The 19,424-nt window shown below is 42.8% G+C and overlaps 1 protein-coding gene across 8 annotated transcripts in view; it reads left to right on the top strand.

The window, feature by feature from the left end:
- Nucleotides 1-17,639, top strand: part of PDZD2 (PDZ domain containing 2) — a 195,799-nt gene extending 178,160 nt beyond the window's left edge. For all 8 annotated transcript variants that reach the window (XM_085213140.1, XM_085213139.1, XM_085213138.1 and 5 more), the window contains 6 exons: nt 89-3,665; nt 4,327-4,444; nt 8,037-8,138; nt 10,376-10,646; nt 12,551-12,685; nt 13,379-17,639. In XM_085213140.1, coding sequence (XP_085069266.1) covers nt 89-3,665; nt 4,327-4,444; nt 8,037-8,138; nt 10,376-10,646; nt 12,551-12,685; nt 13,379-13,545 — 4,370 coding nt within the window. In that variant the 3' untranslated portion in view covers nt 13,546-17,639. The remainder of the gene's footprint in view (nt 1-88; nt 3,666-4,326; nt 4,445-8,036; nt 8,139-10,375; nt 10,647-12,550; nt 12,686-13,378) is intronic.
- Nucleotides 17,640-19,424: the final 1,785 nt, after the last annotated feature.

Genomic DNA, 19,424 nt, shown 5'->3' with positions numbered 1-19,424 from the left:
ATGTGGTGTTTTTTATATCACTTCCTACATCTGATAGAATTTGCATTTCTTTTTTTTTTATTCTTATTTCTTTTAAATCATGATGCAGCTGTCAGCAGATTTACAAACCTCATCCTGCCTCCAGCAGTAGACACTCAAAATCAAGCTGATGTCAGCAGCATCTTCTCAGCTGAGGAAGAATTGAGTACTGGGAAGCAAGAAGGAGCAGGTTTCCAAAATGCTGGTGGTGGCTGTGCAGTAGAGAGAATGACACTGCCACCTGATGCCATGACCAAAGATGTGCAGAGAGGTACCACGAAGAGCAGCCGTGCCGAGGATTGCATGCCTGTCACCAATATTGATGACTTGCTCAACCAAATGGTTGCTCCTGAGAGCAGGGCTTCGCGCACCCCATCGCGAGCAGAGAGCCCCTTCCGTGATGAGTCCACCACAATGTGCTGCTGTGGGACTGATGAAGGCTGCCCTGGTTCTGAGCCACGTCGGGTGAAGGAGGAGCTGCTGGAGAAGACTACGAATTGCACAGCAAATGCACAAGGGCTTTTGGGGCTGTCTGTGTTGGACTCTATTAACACAGGCAAACTTTTTACTGTGAATAAAAACTCTTTAAATAACTATTCTAGGAATTTTAGCAGTTTAAGTGAGGATGAGTTGCCTGCAGCAAGCTGTCCAGAGGGTAAGGGAAGTGACGTGTTTCCAAAGTCTATGTATGGGGCTGCAGAAGATTCTCACTCAGATGCAGAGTCTGTCACAGAAACATTTGATAGTGCTAGTGACGTGTTGGTTGGCCCGTGCACTGCTGCTAATGTCCCAGCAGTCTGTCCTGTATTGGAGTCAGATGATGAGCAAATTGAGATTTGTTGCCTGAACGATGAGCTGCAAAAGCCTTCTCAGGAGCAGCATCTTACATCTGTGACAAGTTCATCCTCACTGGCACCACCACATCACTATGGTGGCAAAGTTTTGCAAACTGAGGATTGTGCGATGTGTGGGTCACTGGAGTCAGGTGTCAGCAAACTGGGCTTGGAAGACTGCAGTGGTCCCAGTTTGTGTCCCTCATCATGTTCAGAAGTGTTCTCTGCTTCTCTGTGTTCTCCTTCCTCAATCTTTCTGCCAGAAAATAACATCCTAAAGAATTCAGTTGATGTCCCTGACGTTTACACGTTCCACAACAATGGTGCCTTAAGTGCAGAAGAACAAGTGGATCTGGGGATCAGTAATGGACACATAAAATGCTGTGAATCTGTTGAAGAGAAAGGGTCTCTGCACTGCAAAAAAGTTGGCTTTTGCTCTGCTAGAAATGTCAGTGGCTTGGAGAACAACTTGCCTGAGAAAGAAGGATGTCATGACGAACAGAGATCCAAATCTGAAAGTGAAACAGTGGTTGATGACTGTAATCACACTGTTACGTATTGCTTAGCAAAGAAAGAAACCAACAGTGTGTCCAGCTTGTCTAGAACAGACAGCAATCATGTGAATGCAACATCAGCAAGAGCAATATCACTCAGGTCTCCCTTTCCCTCCCGATCTAAAGATCCAAAGGCTAATACAACTCATGACTTGCCAGGGAAAAATGAGAAAGCTAACTGTGTGACTTTAGGAAGGACTTCAAATGGAAAAGTCCAAAGCTCGGGCACAAATCACTGCAAAGAAGCTGCAGTACCGCACAGCCCATCTTCGCAGAAAAAATCTTGCCAGGAGTCTAAGGGAATAGTACAAAAAAGTATAATGGAAACCCTTTTAAATAACCAGAAGGCCAAAGGAGGTCCAAAGCTAAAAGGTTTCACTATCAAAAGCAAAGCAAAGACAAATTCAGATTCTTCCAGTGTTAATCTTACCAAAATCAGTGGGGCTGATCAGAAAAGGACTTCTATATCTCCACAGCTGTCTCCTAAACTTTTGGGGAAGAAAGCACTGTTGCCCCGTAACTCATCTACAAATCCAGATCTGAGCAAGAGCATTTCAGCAGCCTCAAAGACTCTGAAATCTGAGCTGGAAAATAAACCATCTCTGGTCATTTCTGAAGATTCACTTCTGCCTGCCCTAAATGGCACCAGCAGCCCACCAGCATGCAGTGAAATGAAATGTGGTGGGTGTGGGCAGCTAACGGATCTGCAGCAGGCATGGGGAAAGCCAAAAGAAAAGCAAGCTTCCTTGCAGCCTGCAGTGTGTCAGGGTAAGAGTATTAAGGTGGATGATTTCAGAGCAAGAGGAAGTCAATCCAAAGTTGCTTCATCCCCTCAAGGGGCAACAAGAGTTGAATATATGAAAGAGAGAACTGAGAACTCTGGAATGAACCTGAACACAATGAAGAGCATCTATAGTGCAGATGACATTAGGCAGTTAGATTTGCAAAATGTTGGAGCATCAGCTGGAGGCTCTTCTTCACTGAGGTCTCCTGCAGTTCAGCTGGAGCAGCAAGAAGGGCAGGAGATTCAGCGCAGTTTCATTGAGGTGAAGCTTTCCTCCTCCTCCTCCTCCTCTTCCTCATCTTCTGCCTCTTCCTCACCAGCACCATTTTTGCAACTGCCATTGCTGGAGAAAAATGAAGAGGTGAACACAGAGATGCATCAACTGACTGAAGAGATGGGGACCACAGCGTATTTCTCAAAAGTAGATATTGCCAGAGACAGAAATCTCTGTGGCTTATCAAAACCTGTGACAAGGACATACTCGATGCCAGCCCAGTTATCTGGTCACTTAAGGGAGAACTGCCATGCTGTGGAGCTTCAGCCTGCACAAGGTCCCCAGGGCCATGCTGCAGACAAAAAATGTCCCCAGGCGGTGATGGGTCCGTTACAGATGGTGCATCTCACCCTGCCAAATGGCCAGAATGGGAAGGAGCAGGTATACAGCTCCAAAAGCTCCCAGAGGATCCACGACACATCCCCCTCCACCAGTGATGTTACTTACCCCGCCACTGACAAACTGAGGAGTTTTAGGAGGAGCTACTACTACTACGAGTTGAACTGGCCACACGAACCTACCTCATCCTTTTCTGTCAAACAAAGGATCAAATCCTTTGAAAACTTGGCAAATTTCGACCGACCCATAGTAAAGGCCATCAATATCCACTCGGCCACTCGGTCCCAACTTGGCAGGAGGTCATGCGGTGGGATGGCCACTGCATCCAGCCCCGCTGACACGCCACGTGCTTTGCGGCGCAGCTTGAGCTCCTATGGCAGCACGCCGATGCCAGCTGACACCGTGGCCAAGTCACCCATAAGCACAGAGCCAACACGTGCAGTGGAGGGTGTCATGAAGGAAGGAAAGCCCCAGAGGGGTGAGGAGTGCAGCACTGGGGCAGACCAGTCTCCTTTTCCCCCCGTGGCCTCGCAGGTGCGGCGCAGCCGAGTTCTGGGCCGGCTGCCTCTGTCCCGCTCCAGGCTGCGGGAACTGAGGGCACTCAGCATGCCTGACCTGGACAAGCTATGTGGTGAGGGCTTCTCAGGGCCTCCCCAGCCTGCCTGCTTCAAAACAGAGCTGGAAATCACTCCCCGGAGATCCTTTGTCTTGTCAAGCCAGGACAGCCCTACCAAGGCAGGGGGGATGGGCAGTGACAGCCCTCGGGACAGCAGCTCGGGGACACCGGGATCGGCCTCAGATGACGACGCACCCCGTGGTGGCTCTCCAGATGCAGTGCACCTGGAAAACAGCTGGTCCCTCAGGTCAGTGTTTGCTGTTTCCATCAGCCGTCTTTTCTGCAGTATTTTATTCCATTCCTGCAAGCCTCTCCTGATGAAAGCACATTTCAGCTTTGGCCCTTACACCAATTCCTTTACTCTTTCTTGCTTTGCTGCATTTTCAGAGCTGCTGAAGTGTTGTTTGGTTGCAGCTGCTCTTCAGTATGGGATGGAATGCTTTATCCGGGCAAGGTTGAGCTCATTTCATGTGACCCTTCTAACTGTTCTTTTGGTTGTTATTTGGCATGTTGTGATGCAGCAGTCATTGCCTCCTGCCCACCCTGGAGGGGTGACAGACAAGCTTATTGTCCGCCCTCAAAAGTATGTAGAGTTCAAAAATAGCTGTCTGCCTGGTTTTGTTAATGTCTGCGAAAATCATTGGGAAGCAGGTGGGGAGTCGAGTGGGGACTGATTTTCAGAGCTGTAGTAAATTGTCTTCTTTCTGCCTTCTCATTCTCGCAGCAAACACCATTTCTTACCCATGCCCAAGATTTCTGCTTCCTGTTGAGCTGCCCTTTGATTGCTTACCGTAATGTAAATTTTACTGTATGCTTGAAACATATCTACACAGTCTAGAAATAAACCTTTTTTTCCTGTTTTGTTTGTTTGTTTGTTTTCTTGTTTTGTTTTTTTTGTTTTGTTTTAGCCTGGATCAGCTGCTCATCTCAAACCTGGACCAGCAAAAATTGCAGACTGTTTTGTCAGCTCTGGTACCAAAATGTGACATTGGTTCTATGCTCCAGGAAGTCAAAGCACAAGTGAAGGTAATAACCTGAAGATGAAGCTAAACTATTGGCAGTATTTCTAGGGGTTTTCTTAATGGCTGATAAAAATCCCTTCCAGAGGAGTTCCTCCAGTCATCCTGCAGTAGGTTATGGTAGATGATAGTTTTACTACTGCTGGTTTTTGAATGTTTACTATAAACCCTTAATATATTTTGGTAGGTTCTGGATAAAAAAGGATCTTGTTTGTCCAGTGTGAAAGCAGTTAGAAACCACAATAAGACATTTTAAGTGAGGAAGATTGGCTCCAGTCATTGTTAAAGCTGAGAACCTCCTTGGTTTGCCAATAATTGCACATCAGAATTTAACTTTCCACCAGCCATCATAGTCAGATCCATTTTACCCACCACACAGGGGAAACTCTGTTCCTCTCTGGAAGCAAACACTTCTTTTTAGAAGCCAAGATCACAGAAACTGGTGGCTTAGAGTGCCAGAAAGCATCTGATGGAGGACTTGTACCATTGTGCACATTGTGCTCTTTTCTGTGGAAACGTATTGCACCGAGGTAACCTTCTTCATTATTTAGATGTATGAAGAAGGCCTCTGAACTGAAATGATTGCCAGGATGTCCTTTTCCCTCTTTGCAGTGTGTGTGTTTTTGGGATATGTCCACATCCTTTTTGAATCAGAGCTGAAGTTGATAAAATAATGACAGTACTAGAGGGAAAACTGCCATCTGGTCTGCATAACTGCTGGCTGAGCTGCAGTTAGAGTATTTCTTAGTCTTAACTCACAGAGTATAGAATGGACTGAGGAAAACAAGACCTCCCCAAAATACCCAGCTTTACCTCCTTCCAAGGACAGCGTAACTAAAGCTTGCAAATCGCAAGAGCTTTGTGAGCCAAGGCAGTTTGATAGGTTTACCGAAGAATTTAGGATTGGGTTGTACTTCTGGACAAAAGTAATCAAGTGTTCTTTAAAATATTTTATATGGAGTATTGGAGACATTATTTATTTATGCCACTTCTCAAAATCTGAGAACTCAAATATTTATAACAGTAAATGCTTTTTGGAATGCACTCCTTGTCTGCATAGTTTCTTATCCATATTAAAGCCCAGTATGGCACACATGCTGGAAAATTTTATGCTAGTCAACTGGTGGGTTTAATTGTACAATAGGACAATTCTTCGTACTTATGCAATTGCTGAAAAATGAGGTAGACTGTCTGATTCAGAGGGAGCTTCTCCAGGAAGAGTTTATCATTATCTTTTGCTCTGGACGGTTCTGAATTTACTCCTGGTGTTCGGTAAATGTTAATAATATATATTTTAAAAATCAGATCTTTGGTCATCTGATGAACAGGCTAACTGGAGAGGCTAAAGATTTGAGTTCTTTTATATGACATTGCTCATTTCTTTTGTAAGACTGGGCAAGTTCCTCAGAAATTCTATGGCAATAACTTACCTGCAGACTGTAGGGAGCTACTTTGTGTTGGCTTACTTCTCAGATGTCTGATCGTACTGACCCTTCTCAAAGCCCAGCACATCACTCTAGGTTTTGTGCTTCCACTGTGTGGCCAAGTAAAGGAATAGGCTGATGTGTTGCCCAATTTTACACATGCTTGTAAGGACTCACTTAAGGGCTGGACAAGGAGGAAAGGCACATGTTTGGGAATGGGAAACCAGGGCTCAGTTAGTCTTGCTGACTGTCCTGGGGCATGTGGTCATCACACAACCCTTAACACTTCTGAAAGTGTAAGGAGATTAAGTTACAGTATAGAATAGGAATAGAATAGAATAGTTTTAGTTGGAAGGGACCTACAAAGACTGAGTTCCAACTGTCAGACCATTACTTAAAACATATAATTTAAGGTCATTATCCAAATGCCGTTTAAACACAGGCAAGTACAGGACATCAACTACCTCTCTAGGAAGCCTATTCCAGTATTTGGCCTCCGTGATAGAGCAGTTTTTCCTAATACCCAGTTTGAACTTCCCCTGGAGCAGCTTTGCTGCCCTCTTCTGGATGCTTTCAGGCATCTTGACCTCTTTTTAAATTGTGGAGCCCAGAGCTGCACCCAGTATTCCAGGCGAAGACACACCAGTGTGGGGGAGGGAAAGGGTAGGAAAGAACATGACCTCTTAAACAAAAATGCTTCAATACTTAATGGTCAAAGATACAATTGTTTGTTACTCTCGGAGCACTTTGTGGAAGGAGGCTAAGCTAGATATTTGACTCACTGTTATACCCAGGCTAATGTAAAGCTGTTCTTGTTTGAGTATGAGTGAGGAAGGTCTTGACAGCTACAAAAGGTTGTGGGTTAATGTGTTCATCCCTGACTGTTCCTCTCTTCCCATGCCCTCATGGATCAGTGGTGTGAAGCAGGGTGGCATCAATTTCTCATGTGCTTTGCAGGGATGCCTCTAATGCAGAAAGTCTTCCTTGACCATTATTTGGCAAAATGCACACACAGAGGCCAAGAATTCATATTGTCTCACCAAGCAGCAGAAATAATCTGCAATTCCCTGTGCTTTCTGCACTGAAATTGAAGGCAAGCACTGAGTTAAAATGTTGGATTTAGTGAGTTGAATATGTCATTTAATGCTAAATAGATTAAGAAGTTTGTTTCTAATGATGTGCCATTAATTTTAGTGTTGGCAGCTTCTGGAAATGTTTAATGTTGGATAGGTTCCCAGGAAAAAGATGAGAGTCCTGCTTTTCAATCCCTGCTTCTGGTGCTCTGCCCCACAAGCAGTTTCTATTTTCTTCTCCATCAGATCTCCCTTCTATTGCAAAATGGAGCATCTGTAACAATGTCTGTTTTTGTCCTAATAACCATTCAGAAAATGGTACCAGACTTGTTGGACAGAACTGCTTCTCTCTCATTGCAAAATCTGCATTTTGGCAGCAGCTCATCGCTTCAAAGAACTCAACTTCACACCTTCTTGCTGATCTGGAGCCAAGTTCAACTCTGGTGCAAACCAGTGCCAGTTCCTTTTCTGTGTTATGTGCTCCTTTCTGCTACAGCACAGCTTAGTCCTGTTTCAGTCACTAATGGATTCATTACTTCCATCTCAAAAGTAAATAGCTGTACCACTGCATCTTCCCAAGTTGCGATTTGTAATCATTGCCCCTTGCAAGATTGCCCAGCACTGCTGAGAAGAGGTTGATGCAGCTGCCAAAACTGCTTTTCAAGAGAAAGGAGAAATAGGACAGAAGTATTAGTAATAACATAGAAAATATAGTGTTTCGTACTAAAGATGTATGGGAAGTATCTAGTTATACTGCAAAACATCCAGCAAAGTGAAGTTGATTGTGAAAACTAGGCTGCACAAAGTGTAATACCCTTCTACTACCATAATTTTGACTTTGCATTCTAGCCTTTGACTGACTGAAAAAATCTCTGGTGTCACCTGAGTTTTCGTACAGAGCTGCTACTCATCTGTAGCAGAAATATAAATATATTTAATGTCTCAGTTTGAATTTCTTGAGTTGTTTGGTTTTTGTTTTTTTTTCACTTGCTGTAATCTGAGAGTACTGGAAGTTTGTGATTTGTGCAGGAACTTGGTCTTGATCTTTGCTTTTATTTTTTCTCCTTATTCCCTTACCACTCTGCTCCCATTTTCCTGCCAGAGCAAAGAAGATGCATACTTTGTAGTTCTGAGTAAAGAAGAAGGAGCTGGCCTGGGATTTAGCGTTGCTGGAGGAATAGACCTGGAACAGAAATCAGTCACAGTAAGTGATGACGCAAGTCATCTTTTTGCAAAGCTCGTTTTAAAGCATGCTGGTGATTAAATCAAGTGCTCATTTATCAAGACTGCTGCAAGTCTTAAAACAGTGTCTCTCAGAGGCAGCTGCGTGCTGCCTGCAACTGAAATCGAAGGGAGTGTCTGGGTACCGTAATTTTCATTACTGGAGATGGATGCCAATTATGTTTTCAGTCTTTGAAAGTGTAACTGCTATGCTACTGGGTAGTCTGAATCCTATGCATATAAGTAAAATTTTGCATGCATACAGCCTTTTAGAAGAAATCTGTATTTCCAGCCTTTGAAAGGAAATTTTGTGCAGCAAAATTGTTGAAGTTTTTGGCAAATCCTGAGAGTGACTGTTTCAGACCTGAGCAAGCATTCTGGATTCTTCTTCACTGATTTGTTTTACTGTTAGTAAAAACTGTTGGATGTAATTAAGTGAGGGTTTTTTTTTTCCTTTCTTCTTCTTTTTAAAGAGCATTTTATACAGCATTATGAACCAAGAATGTTTCGTGACATTGAGTGATTTTGAAGCAAATGAAAAAAGTTGAAATACAGTTCAAAAAGAGTTCAGCGAGATAGAAAAATGCCCAATGACAGTGTCCTGTGTGACAGTTTATTTGCACAGGATGTGCTTTTAAATTCTGTCCTGTAAGAGAGCAATCCACTAAGTGCTGAGACTAGAAGAAGGGTATGTCCTCATCTTCGGAGGATGCAGGAACTCAAGTGGGAGTGTTCTGGTATTTGCTCTATGACCAGTATAAATAAATGTACTTTACATTTAGCAGTCTCTGAATTAGAACATGGTAACAGTTTAGGGACAAGGCTCCACTTCTCTGGCTACCAAGATTGCGTTCCCTGTCTCTGGGTGCTGAGCTGCTCAGATAGGCTGTTCTGCCCACACTTGGGTGCAGAAATTGAAAAGCCTAATGAGCTTTGAAGTACCTGAGGAGTCTGGGCACGTGTGGGAAGGCAGCAGATGCTTTGGGCATGACCTCCATATTCTACTTACTACCTGCATTTGAATATCTACATTTGTCATTGAAGCGGTGATTCCAGCTCTGGATGCTTACTTGGGCTGGGTGGAAATCTATCTTCCAAAACCTGAATGCAGCAGGTGTTTCACAAAATCACAGAATCGTAGGGGCTGGAAGGGACCTCCAGAGATCATCGAGTCCAACCCCCCTGCCTACACCAGGTCACACAAGTAGGTGTCCAGGCAGGTCTTGAATATCTCCAGAGAAGGAGACTCCACAACCTAAGCAGGGCCCTGTAACAGGAGGGAGAAGGAGTCAAAAGGCTTCTGACTCTTGCTGTTGTTTTGGATAAAGCAGAGAAATTTCTACAGAACATGCCATGCAGAATGGTGTCCACAAATGCCTTGAGCCTTTGTCCAGTGGGCCTAGAACCATATTGCATGGGAAATGGTGCTTTGGCTGATAAATTACAGTGCTTGGTAGGCAAGTCTTTAAATAACAAGTCATGACTGTTGTCAGTCCCTTTCTGTCAGTGGCACCCATATGAATCTCAGCTGTGCTCACTGGAGTTTATTCTTTTTTAATCCACTCTGAATAGAATATTTTATGTCCTCTAGAAAAGACGTGTTTTGAGCCATTAAATCATCCTTTTGCATCCACTCACATGGTACTTGATCAGACAAATAAAGAGGAGCAATTAAATACTGTATAGCAGCAGTAAGTCAGAGCCTTTTTGTGCACAGATGCTGTGCATCACTTTAAAGGCTATTTGAAAACTGCTGTGGATTCCAGTCACTGGGAATCTGGGGAGTGTGTATAACACAGTGCAGTGCTATTCTGGGTGAGTTTGCTGTAATATGGATGTCTAGATAACCTGTGGATCATTCAAAATTAGTATTAGGTTGAAATTATTTGAAGCTTATTATTTGAAGTTACTGCTCATTGAAGGCATTTGAGAAAGTCAATGAAAGCACATAAGTGCTTTGTGACACTACATTCCCTAACTGGTTTTGGTTGTCTTTGGTATAGAGCTGACCGTGCAGTAGTAACATGCATTCCCCCCTATTCCAAAGTGCAGTTCTTGTCCACGTAGACTTTGTATTTGAAGCTGATGATAAGAGCAAGTACTGTGGGCCTGACACCCGGGCAGTGGGCAGCAGCTGTGAACTTTGATAGTAGGGGTCTCTGTGTTCACTACATGTGCTTATGAGCTGAATGTGTCCCTAAGGTAAAATTTTTCTTGTAGGTCCACAGAGTGTTTTCCAAGGGAGTGGCATCTCAAGAAGGGACTATCCAGCGAGGAGATCTTGTTCTGTCAATCAATGGCAAGTCTCTTGAAAATTCAGTCCATGGTGATGTCCTGAATGCGCTCCATCAGGCGAGACTGCACAAATATGCGGTCATTGTCATCCAGAAGGAAAAAGACAAAGCAAACAATTCCTCCAGACTTGAGATATCAGCTACTGGCAGAAAATGTGTGGGGTCTGGAAAGGATGTTTCCATGGAAATAGGAACAGGTATGATCTTTGTCCAAGAGCACTTGGAAGGATTCCTTTGCAAAGCAGACTGAAGGGGAAAATGTCCATGTGTTTTAGACTAAAAGAGTCCGTGCCTTATGTAATTGAAGGGAGCAAATGAAATTACTTCTAAATTTTATTTGTTCACTTTGGAGCCCAAATGCAGATTTTTTTGGTTGATGTTGTTGTATTTTTACTTGAAATATCGTAACTAGACAGAAACCTAGAAGGACATCTACGATTCAGTTACAGTTAGTGATTCTGTATATTCCTGTGATCCACGATAAATTTCTTTATAGTAGTAACACTAGTTAGAGCAAGAAAACAACAACAATAACAAAAATCAACCTACAAATGAAATCACGGCTTGCTGTCCAACTCGTTGGACACCAACCTTTACTTTGCTCTGTAGTAACACATTTTATACTATTTCTCTGAAAAAGCAAAAATGGTTTTGATGTTATAATAAATGGGTAAAAGGACCTAAGTCGATTTCAAAGCAGCCATCCCATAGGAAACCAGGACTAAATGTTTTAAGCAGCTCTCAGTGACAGTAGTAATCCCTGCTTGGGAACAAAGCAACAATTCCGTGCACTTGAGAAATCCATTCAAAATACCCCAGATTTTTGTAGAATTAAGGCACAAAACTTTTGTACTGTCTTGAGTGTATACTGCTGCTTCAGGAGCACAGCGCTGACCTGCTCCCATCCCACAGCAGTGCACTGGATGGAGTGGGCAGTGGTTACTGCTGACAGCCCCAGTGATGCAGCTTCCCCTGCTCCCTGGTCAGTACCAGGCATACACCTCAGAGCATCCTGAAGGCAGAAAAGGAGCTGCTTCTCACGTGTTTTGAACCCACTGGACACAGCCTTTAGAGGATTTTTTTGTTGGCTCTTGCCTTCTTTTTCTGTTGCAGTTTTTATTGTCTTAAAATTTCACTGGGTTCTGTAGTACAGCTTTATAATACAGATTAAAGAAATAGGGAATGCTCTGTAGATCCTTTCAGTAATTACTCCCCTGGATGCACTACATATAATGACTTCAGAATCCCTTTTACATCTGCTTAGTGGCGCATGCAGAGCGCGGTGTGCCGGCGCTAGGTGGCAACGTTCTCTCACAAACAGCACTGGATTGTTAGGAGTGTCTCTCCATCCTTTGAGGCAAGGCTCATCTCCAGATGTTCCAGATAACAGTTGGAGTTGTTTGAAGTAACCGTAACAGTCATTTGTGATGTTGCAGGCTGCAGGATTTTTACGTTCACGCAGGGCAGAGGGTCCTGTTTTCCAAAACTGTAGACTTATTTCCTTCTAAAGAAAATCATAATTTATTTCAGCTACAGTATTACTGCATTCTAAAAATGTCTAAGACTTAGGAAGCAGCATACATCTATTGACTGATAGTTATGATTATTTCCATAGACGTAAGACCAGAAACAAGTATTCACACTAGTGAGTGCATACAAACTCTCTCTTAGGAGGATGGAGCATACTTTTTTTTTAATGTAATGTTATTTATTGCTGTTATTTAAAAAGGTGGAACTCCTTGGATAATGAACGGGAAACAAAAGAAAATGTTCTCCACAGTGCTTGCGCAATTTTTTTCAATTCTTTTGATGACGTTTAAAATCTTTGTTAAGTTCAGCTTCAATTTCAATGCCTTGATGGACTTCTGTTGCCCATGCAAAATGAAAATGTCTGTGCACATATTGTGCTCTCTGCTGTCAGTCCTTCACGGCAGCAGTGATACACATACACTTCTGAGGAGCAAGGTGACAACATGTTCTAGTTTCACTATGGACTGAACTCTGAATGGCTTTGTCACTGCAGCAAAAACAAACCCAGCCAAACCCAAACTGCAATTTACTGTTAAATGCATAACAAGATGCTGTGTGTATTCTGTTGCAGATCCAAACCTGGACATGAATGATGTCATCTGTGTTGAATTATTAAAAACCTCTGCTGGCTTGGGCTTCAGTCTCGATGGTGGAAAAGCTTCTATTGCTGGAGACAGGCCCTTGCTTGTAAAAAGAATATTTAAAGGTACTGCAAACATGAAAATAGATCAGATATTAACCCAGTTTTCTTTTTTTCTTATTTATTTATTTTTTAAACAGGCATGTGTCTATTGACTATTACCACTTAGTAAACAAAGAAGTCATTAGAAAAAAAATACTCCTGAGAATGTCTGGAGATTGCATCTACTACTAAGTGCTTGTTCAGCAATCTGATTTACTTATTATGACACAGTTGCTTCCTAGACTTGTCTGCTATTGTAAGCATGACATTACAGCAGCATTATTGTACATAGTGGTTTGAGAAGTTTAAACCTAATGAAACTGAGGGCATTCAGCATTTGTACAGGGTTAATTTCCAGTGATACATTCCTTCAGCAAGGAAAAAAGGTGGAAGTGCTGTTTTCTGAATTGTTTATCAATTTCCATGCATGTATTTGTTTTCTTTCAAAATTGATTCTGAGAGGGAAGGACATGTTTAATTTTCAACTCATTTATATATATCTATAGATACAGTCCTTTTTCTCTCCCTGAGTGACTGTGGCCAGTGTTTCAAGTTGCACTATCATTATAGTAAACTTACTGATAGATTGCAAGAGCTGAGCTGAGCGAAGTGACATTTATGGAAATTACTGCTGCTAGAAGAATGACTTAGTTGCTGTTTGTCACAGTGGAAAGCAATTTTTTATTTACGTTGACTTTGTTCCTGTTTTGCTTGTAGGTGGTGCTGCAGAGCAAGCTGGAAACATAGAATCTGGAGATGAGATTCTTGCTGTTAGTGGAAAATCATTACTTGGCCTCATGCATTACGATGCCTGGAACATCATTAAGTCTGTGCCAGAAGGCCCTGTTCAGTTACTCGTCAGGAAACACAGAACTTCAGTGTGATGGAAGTGCTACATCTAATCACACTTGCTAAGACAAAGCATTTAAAGCTGGCTAGAAGCTGTCTTTGTTTCTAACGCCACAGAAGTGTCTTAATGCTTTACAAAGAGGTGCTAAGAGCCTTGGAGAACCACTGAGCAAGAGCGTGATGATTGTCTAAAATCACTCCTGTTTATCAAGAATGAAGGAAACCAAACACTAGAGACATTTTTTTTTGTATGATGTGGCAGTTTTAGTGGAACTTCAACACCTTTACTGAGTTTGGTTTAAAGTATTTTGACTGAGAAATAATGTTGTGCCTGTCCCTCATATTTTTAGTATCTGCAGAGCATTGCGAGTACAACTTGTCATTTGCCATCCTGTTGACAAGGATGAGTACTTAGACTGTATTGTATTGCTTAGCTATAATCTGACTTCAGGACACTTACTTAGGGTCTGGTCCTTGTTTGTTATAATAAGAGAATGTCTGGAACAATCTCACTCTATTCTTCTAAGTGCAGTTTTGCTTAAAGTGCATGACAAAAGAAACATATAATTTTTGCACAACTTTTATGCCTAAAGTGAGCATTTTATTGCAAAGGGGAAGAATCCTCTAAAAACTGATGAATTAACTCAGAATCTACCACAACTGAATCTGCCTTCAGGGGCAACTTGTATACAAAAGCACTTGGCAATAAATCAGCAGAAATCCGTGAGCAAGAAAATCGAGTCCTAATATTAGGTGACTGTCCTCCAAGGTGTAGGCTGAGTTGTTAGTTTTTGGGAGTGATAAAACTTGGGGATTGAATTTTCAAATTCAGACTTCTAACATTAGACACCTTTAAATACACATATATTTTTAAAAGAAGGGCAGTTTCCAAGTGCTGAGCACTTGCAGATCCCACAGACTTCAGCGATCGCTAAGTACGTCTGAAAGCCAGGCTGCTTTTATTTGGCTGCAAGAGGCTGAAGGTTGCCCAGCTTGAAATACTCAAACTGGAAAATGGTGGTCTAAGGATGTGGATTTTAACAGATTAAATCTGAACTGGCCATATTTATGGTGGCTATTAACTTTTTTAATTATTTTTTCCTTTCCTCTTCAGTATTTATTTTTTTCTTGTGTGGGAGGGGGTATGTGTGTGCAAAGCGTAAGTGCTTCTGGCTGCATCAGAAATGGGCTGATGCTGAGGGTTTTGGATGGTGAGACTGAAAACTATTAGCATGGGTGGGAGAAGCATGCTGTAGATAGAGAAAACTAAGGGCTGCAGTGCTACAGGTGCTCCAGTTGGGATTTTCTCACCTCTGCTCCTAGTGGGCCATGCTGCTGAGTGTTATTTATAGTCTGTTCTACAGGGAGGAGAATGTATGAGTGCGAGAGATTAGACTGTGCTATTTCTCTTCCTATGTCTGGGATGGCTAAACAACATAAAAGAGATAGAAGAGGAAATGGGCCAGCATCCTTATCAGCTGAGAACAAGTTGTTTGTTCCAGAGTGCTCAGGTTGTTTGTCAAGTTGGGCTGGAGCCCTACTTGTAGCCAACAAGCCCAGGGTGAGGAGCTCTGAGCCTGGAGCCAGTCCAAATCTGGAGTACTGCCTGCTGTCGTAGTAAGGCAAGACACTGTGTAGTTGTTATAAGAAGGCCTGGGCTCCTCACTTGGCTGTACCCCAAGATCGTTCTATCATTTACTCTGTTTATGTCTCTATTCACAGTGCTTGGATCAGTTGCTTCCAGGATGGTGGACCCTTGGTTTGCTCATTTCTGTGGCAGCTGTGTCAGTCAGCAACTCGTGACAGGCAGAATAAAATTCAGTTCTGTGGGGCAGCCAGAGACCAAGTGAGCAGGAAACCTGTGCAATGCTTGCCTATAAACAAACATATTTTAATCTCTTTCGATGACATGTATGAGCACAAGAATCTAGGAAGAGATGCAAATTTTGGTTACGTGAAAGGCAATAGTGTCCATAGTCCTACAGCTGCTTTGCCAGCAGGATTTCTGTGGAATGCATTCAGGGTCAGTGAGGTGGATTTGGGTCTCCTGTGACCCCACAAAGCTCAGCTCCTCTGCCAGGACCACTTCTCACCTTTGGTCCCATCCTTGTGGGGGAGGTTTTGGGAGGGTGCAGCACTTGGGGTCAGCCCCACACTGGGGCAGCAGGCCTGGGCCGGGATAAAAGAGGTTAGCTTTGCGTCTTCCCTGAAAAATCAGGGAGAAGACATTTGGCAGTGATGATTAAGTGGGTAGGCCTTGTTCAGGAGTGACCAAAATCTGATTGTAGAAGCGTGTATAGTAGATACGTAAAATGCATGTGGAATTTAATGCAGCGTAGTAAATATGTACCTGTATATGTATAACACGTTCAAGTGCAGTACCGACTTTTTGCTACTTTAATGTGCTAAATCACAAATAAGTTTTAGGAAATGATGGGGATATTTTTTAGTTGAAAATTTTTGAGGTCACAGTGCCAGGAGGTCATATGGCACTCTCCCAATACATTGTGAGCTCAAAGATGAAGTCTTCATTTTGTAAAGCAAACTTAATTTGAGATGTCTTAAAATGATACGTGGTGAATATTTTCAGACACTTACTTGCAGATACTGTTCTTTGTGAGTGATTTAGAAGGCTTTTGGTTTTCAGTAGTTGAATACTGTTTAGTATTTTATTTTACATGCATGTAGATATGTGTTGGATGAGTAACAGCAAGGAGAGGTGGGGAGTTCTGTGTGTAATTCAGTAGTGGGGATAATTTAAAGATAGGTTTAACATTTTAAGTCTGATACTTAATATGGGTAGAATTATTTACTTCTCTAATAACTTCGCAGCAAGAAAAAGAATAGTATTTAACCCTCATTGTTTCTGTTCCTGAAAAAACTTTTTTTTTTTTTTTTTTTTTGGTGAAGGAACAGAAAACACTTTGACCAGTGCTCCTGGTGTTGATATGGTTACAGTGGCATTTCCTGATGTTTCTGTTGGGGTGACACTCTCCATAAAAGCCCCAGGATTTACAGAATGTTAGCCTGATCTATTACAGAAAGGGTGGGTGAAGCAAACAGATGTAGAGAACCATCGGTTGTGCATCTGGCAAAGTAGCTTACTTTTCTGAGAGCCTGGTCACAGCAGAATGACACAGGAAATTGTGTTAATTCATCAGTATTCATTAAGTTCACAGACATTTTGACCTCGCTGTTTGCATGTCAGACCCACGGTGATTCTTAGCCACACTTGAGGGCTGACCAAGCTCTAGGAGAGCAGCCACTGTCCAAAGACTCACAACTGCGTTTTCATAGACCAAAAATCATGATGAAATAATGCAGTTGGTCCACTGCTTTTTTACTGGGGACCTGAAGGCGTGCCAGATGAAGTGAGTTTGCTTCTAGATAAAGGTCTAGTGGGAGGTTTTGCTGCTTCCTAGGCTTGGAGCACACGTTGGATATGAGAATAGGCTCTGGTGTGGTACAGCAGTGGCATCTTCTGCAGGCTTTTGTACCTGGGAGCTCTTCCCAGCTTCTTTGGGGATTACATCTGTATTTAAAAAAAAAATAAAAAACAATAACAACAGAAAAACAAAACAGAGGAACTGTGAGGTTAGGCCTAAGTTAGAGAGGGAACAATATCTGATCATTTTCTTGCTTAAAAAAGTAATTGAGACAGATATGTGTTAAGAAACTGTTGAGTGATTCAGGTTTTCTGTTGCCCCTCACTTAAAATTAACCCTTATAAATGTTCTGCAGTGGTTCTTGTGAAAATCTGAAGGAACCATTCCCAGGTGGGAATGTTCACCTGCTTCTACATTTAGAGTATGTAATTGTACATGTGGAAATATCGATGAGGAGTAGGCTAGATCATGTGAGAAATAGGGATCCCACTGTAGGTTAGATTTTGTGTATTAGGCTGACACACTTCTTGTATGATACTGTATATTTACACTTTTATTTATATGAATAAAACTTCTTCTAATGAAAACTGTTTTAAATGACTTGTATATTATAACCAGCGAGTGCAATAACATAAAATAGATTGTACATTTTCCAATTTGCTGTCTCTGTTATGTAAATCTGTGTTGCCATAAACTGTTTTGTTTTTTTTTAGTGATTTTGGAAATAAATGGTATCCTTAGTACTCCTCTAGATACTTATTTCTGTCACATCGAGGTCTGGCTGGTCCATGGCTGGAGCTGGCATTGAGGAGAGGAAGCTGTAGTGGGGACAGAGGCCATGCAGTAATACTGTTAAGATGTGCATCTAAACCAGAAGCAAAATACTGCCCTCCAAGAACAGTCATTCAGAGTAAGCAGGATAAAAGCACTTAAGAAACGTTAAAAGGGACCTGCTTTGGTGTCTCAGAAGGTGTGGTGTATTTTTTTTTCTTGGTGTTTTTTTTTGTTGGTTGGTTGGTTGTTTTTTTTTGTTCTCCTTGCTCCTTTGAAAGGAGAATGAAAATGGCAAAGTGGAAATGAGGAGTTTTCATTCTGAGCAGCAATTTCTCAGCCTTCTGACCAGCAATGAGCTGTAAGGAAACAGGTTATATGTACAGGAAGTATATGTATACAGCCAGTCCTAGCTTAGTATTTGTTGTCTTCAGCCTTCCCAGGAGGTATGCTCCCCTCCAGAATCCCACTGCACTGGAAGTGCAGGCTGGGCTGGATGTTACTTTGGTGGGGATGGAGTCGGGGTGCAGTGGAGTTCACAGCAGGAGGCTGAGAGAGAGAGCTCCGAACGGGGAAAGCTGCTAGCATTCACCTTTTGAAACTGCTGCACTGTGGCTGGAAGCCAGCCTGCCACCCAGAAGGATGAGCTGGCCTGTAAAGCACAGTGCAGATGTTCCCCCCATGAGCTGCTCTGACACAGGAAATGCCAGAAGCTCCCAAAAGCAGCACTGCCTGCGAGTGCCTGGACATGTCAGCTAGTCACTGCGAGGTAGGCAGAGCGGGGGAAGGAACTGGTGGGTTAAGCATTTATATCCTCTTCACAAGCCCACATGTCAGTGCGCATTGCTCTGCATCTGAGTGCTGGGTTGGGTGCTCACAGCAGCTGCATGGGTGGAAACTCCCAGCCCCTCCCCTGCCCTCTTGCTCACATGCCTCTGCTTAGTGCTTGCTAACCTCTCACCATTCACTCTGATTTGCACTGCTCCCAGAAACAGCTGGTGGGCCTCTGGGCAAGTGGAGGAAGGCGTTTGCATTGTCTCCATCTCTGGACTCGCACCCCAGAAGCTTCTGTGTTTGCTTTCAGTTTCTTTATTGGGTGCTGTGCCAGGAAGGTGCAAGTGAGCAAGAGTCACGTGCGGAGGCAAAAGTCCCATCCCTTCTGCTGAATCACCCCAGAAAAAGGTGCCTTGGGTCCAACAGGTGGGAGGGTTGTCCTTCTGTCTGTCCTGCTGTCGCTTCCTCCTAACACAAGTCATGATCTGGGGGTCCATAGTTTCAGAGCAGCCTGGCTCTTGCAGGATCAGTCCTGAAAGCCCTTAATTAAAATCTTAATTGCTCCAGACAGTGGCTCATTGCAGAGAAATACAGCAGAGATTAGACACAATGGGCTTAATCCATAAATGGATTAGCACATGGGACCTCATTTAACACTAAGCCATGTATGTTGGTGAAAAGTCAGATTTGGGTTTTCCCCAACCCAGATGTGTTTTGGAGACCAGGCTTTTTCTGAATCTGTTGAAGTGCCAGCAAAGGGGAATCCTGGCACAAAAAAAAAAGAACTTTGTGTTCTGGCGCATGGCTTATGTTTTAATTCTCATATCAGTAACATACAGGGCTGAGAGATCCAAAGAAGATAACTGACTTAGTTGCTGTCAAATTTACCTTCCTGCCTGAAAAGTTTTGCCTCGTTTGCCATTTCTGTCTTTGTATCTTTGCTGTTCTCCTGTTCTGTTAACCTTGCTCATCCTGACTGGGGG

Source organism: Meleagris gallopavo, chromosome Z (assembly GCF_905368555.1).
Source record: "Meleagris gallopavo chromosome Z, MGAL_WU_HG_1.1, whole genome shotgun sequence".
Classification (NCBI taxonomy): Eukaryota; Metazoa; Chordata; class Aves; order Galliformes; family Phasianidae; genus Meleagris; species Meleagris gallopavo.
This window is presented reverse-complemented; position numbering and strand designations above follow the sequence as displayed.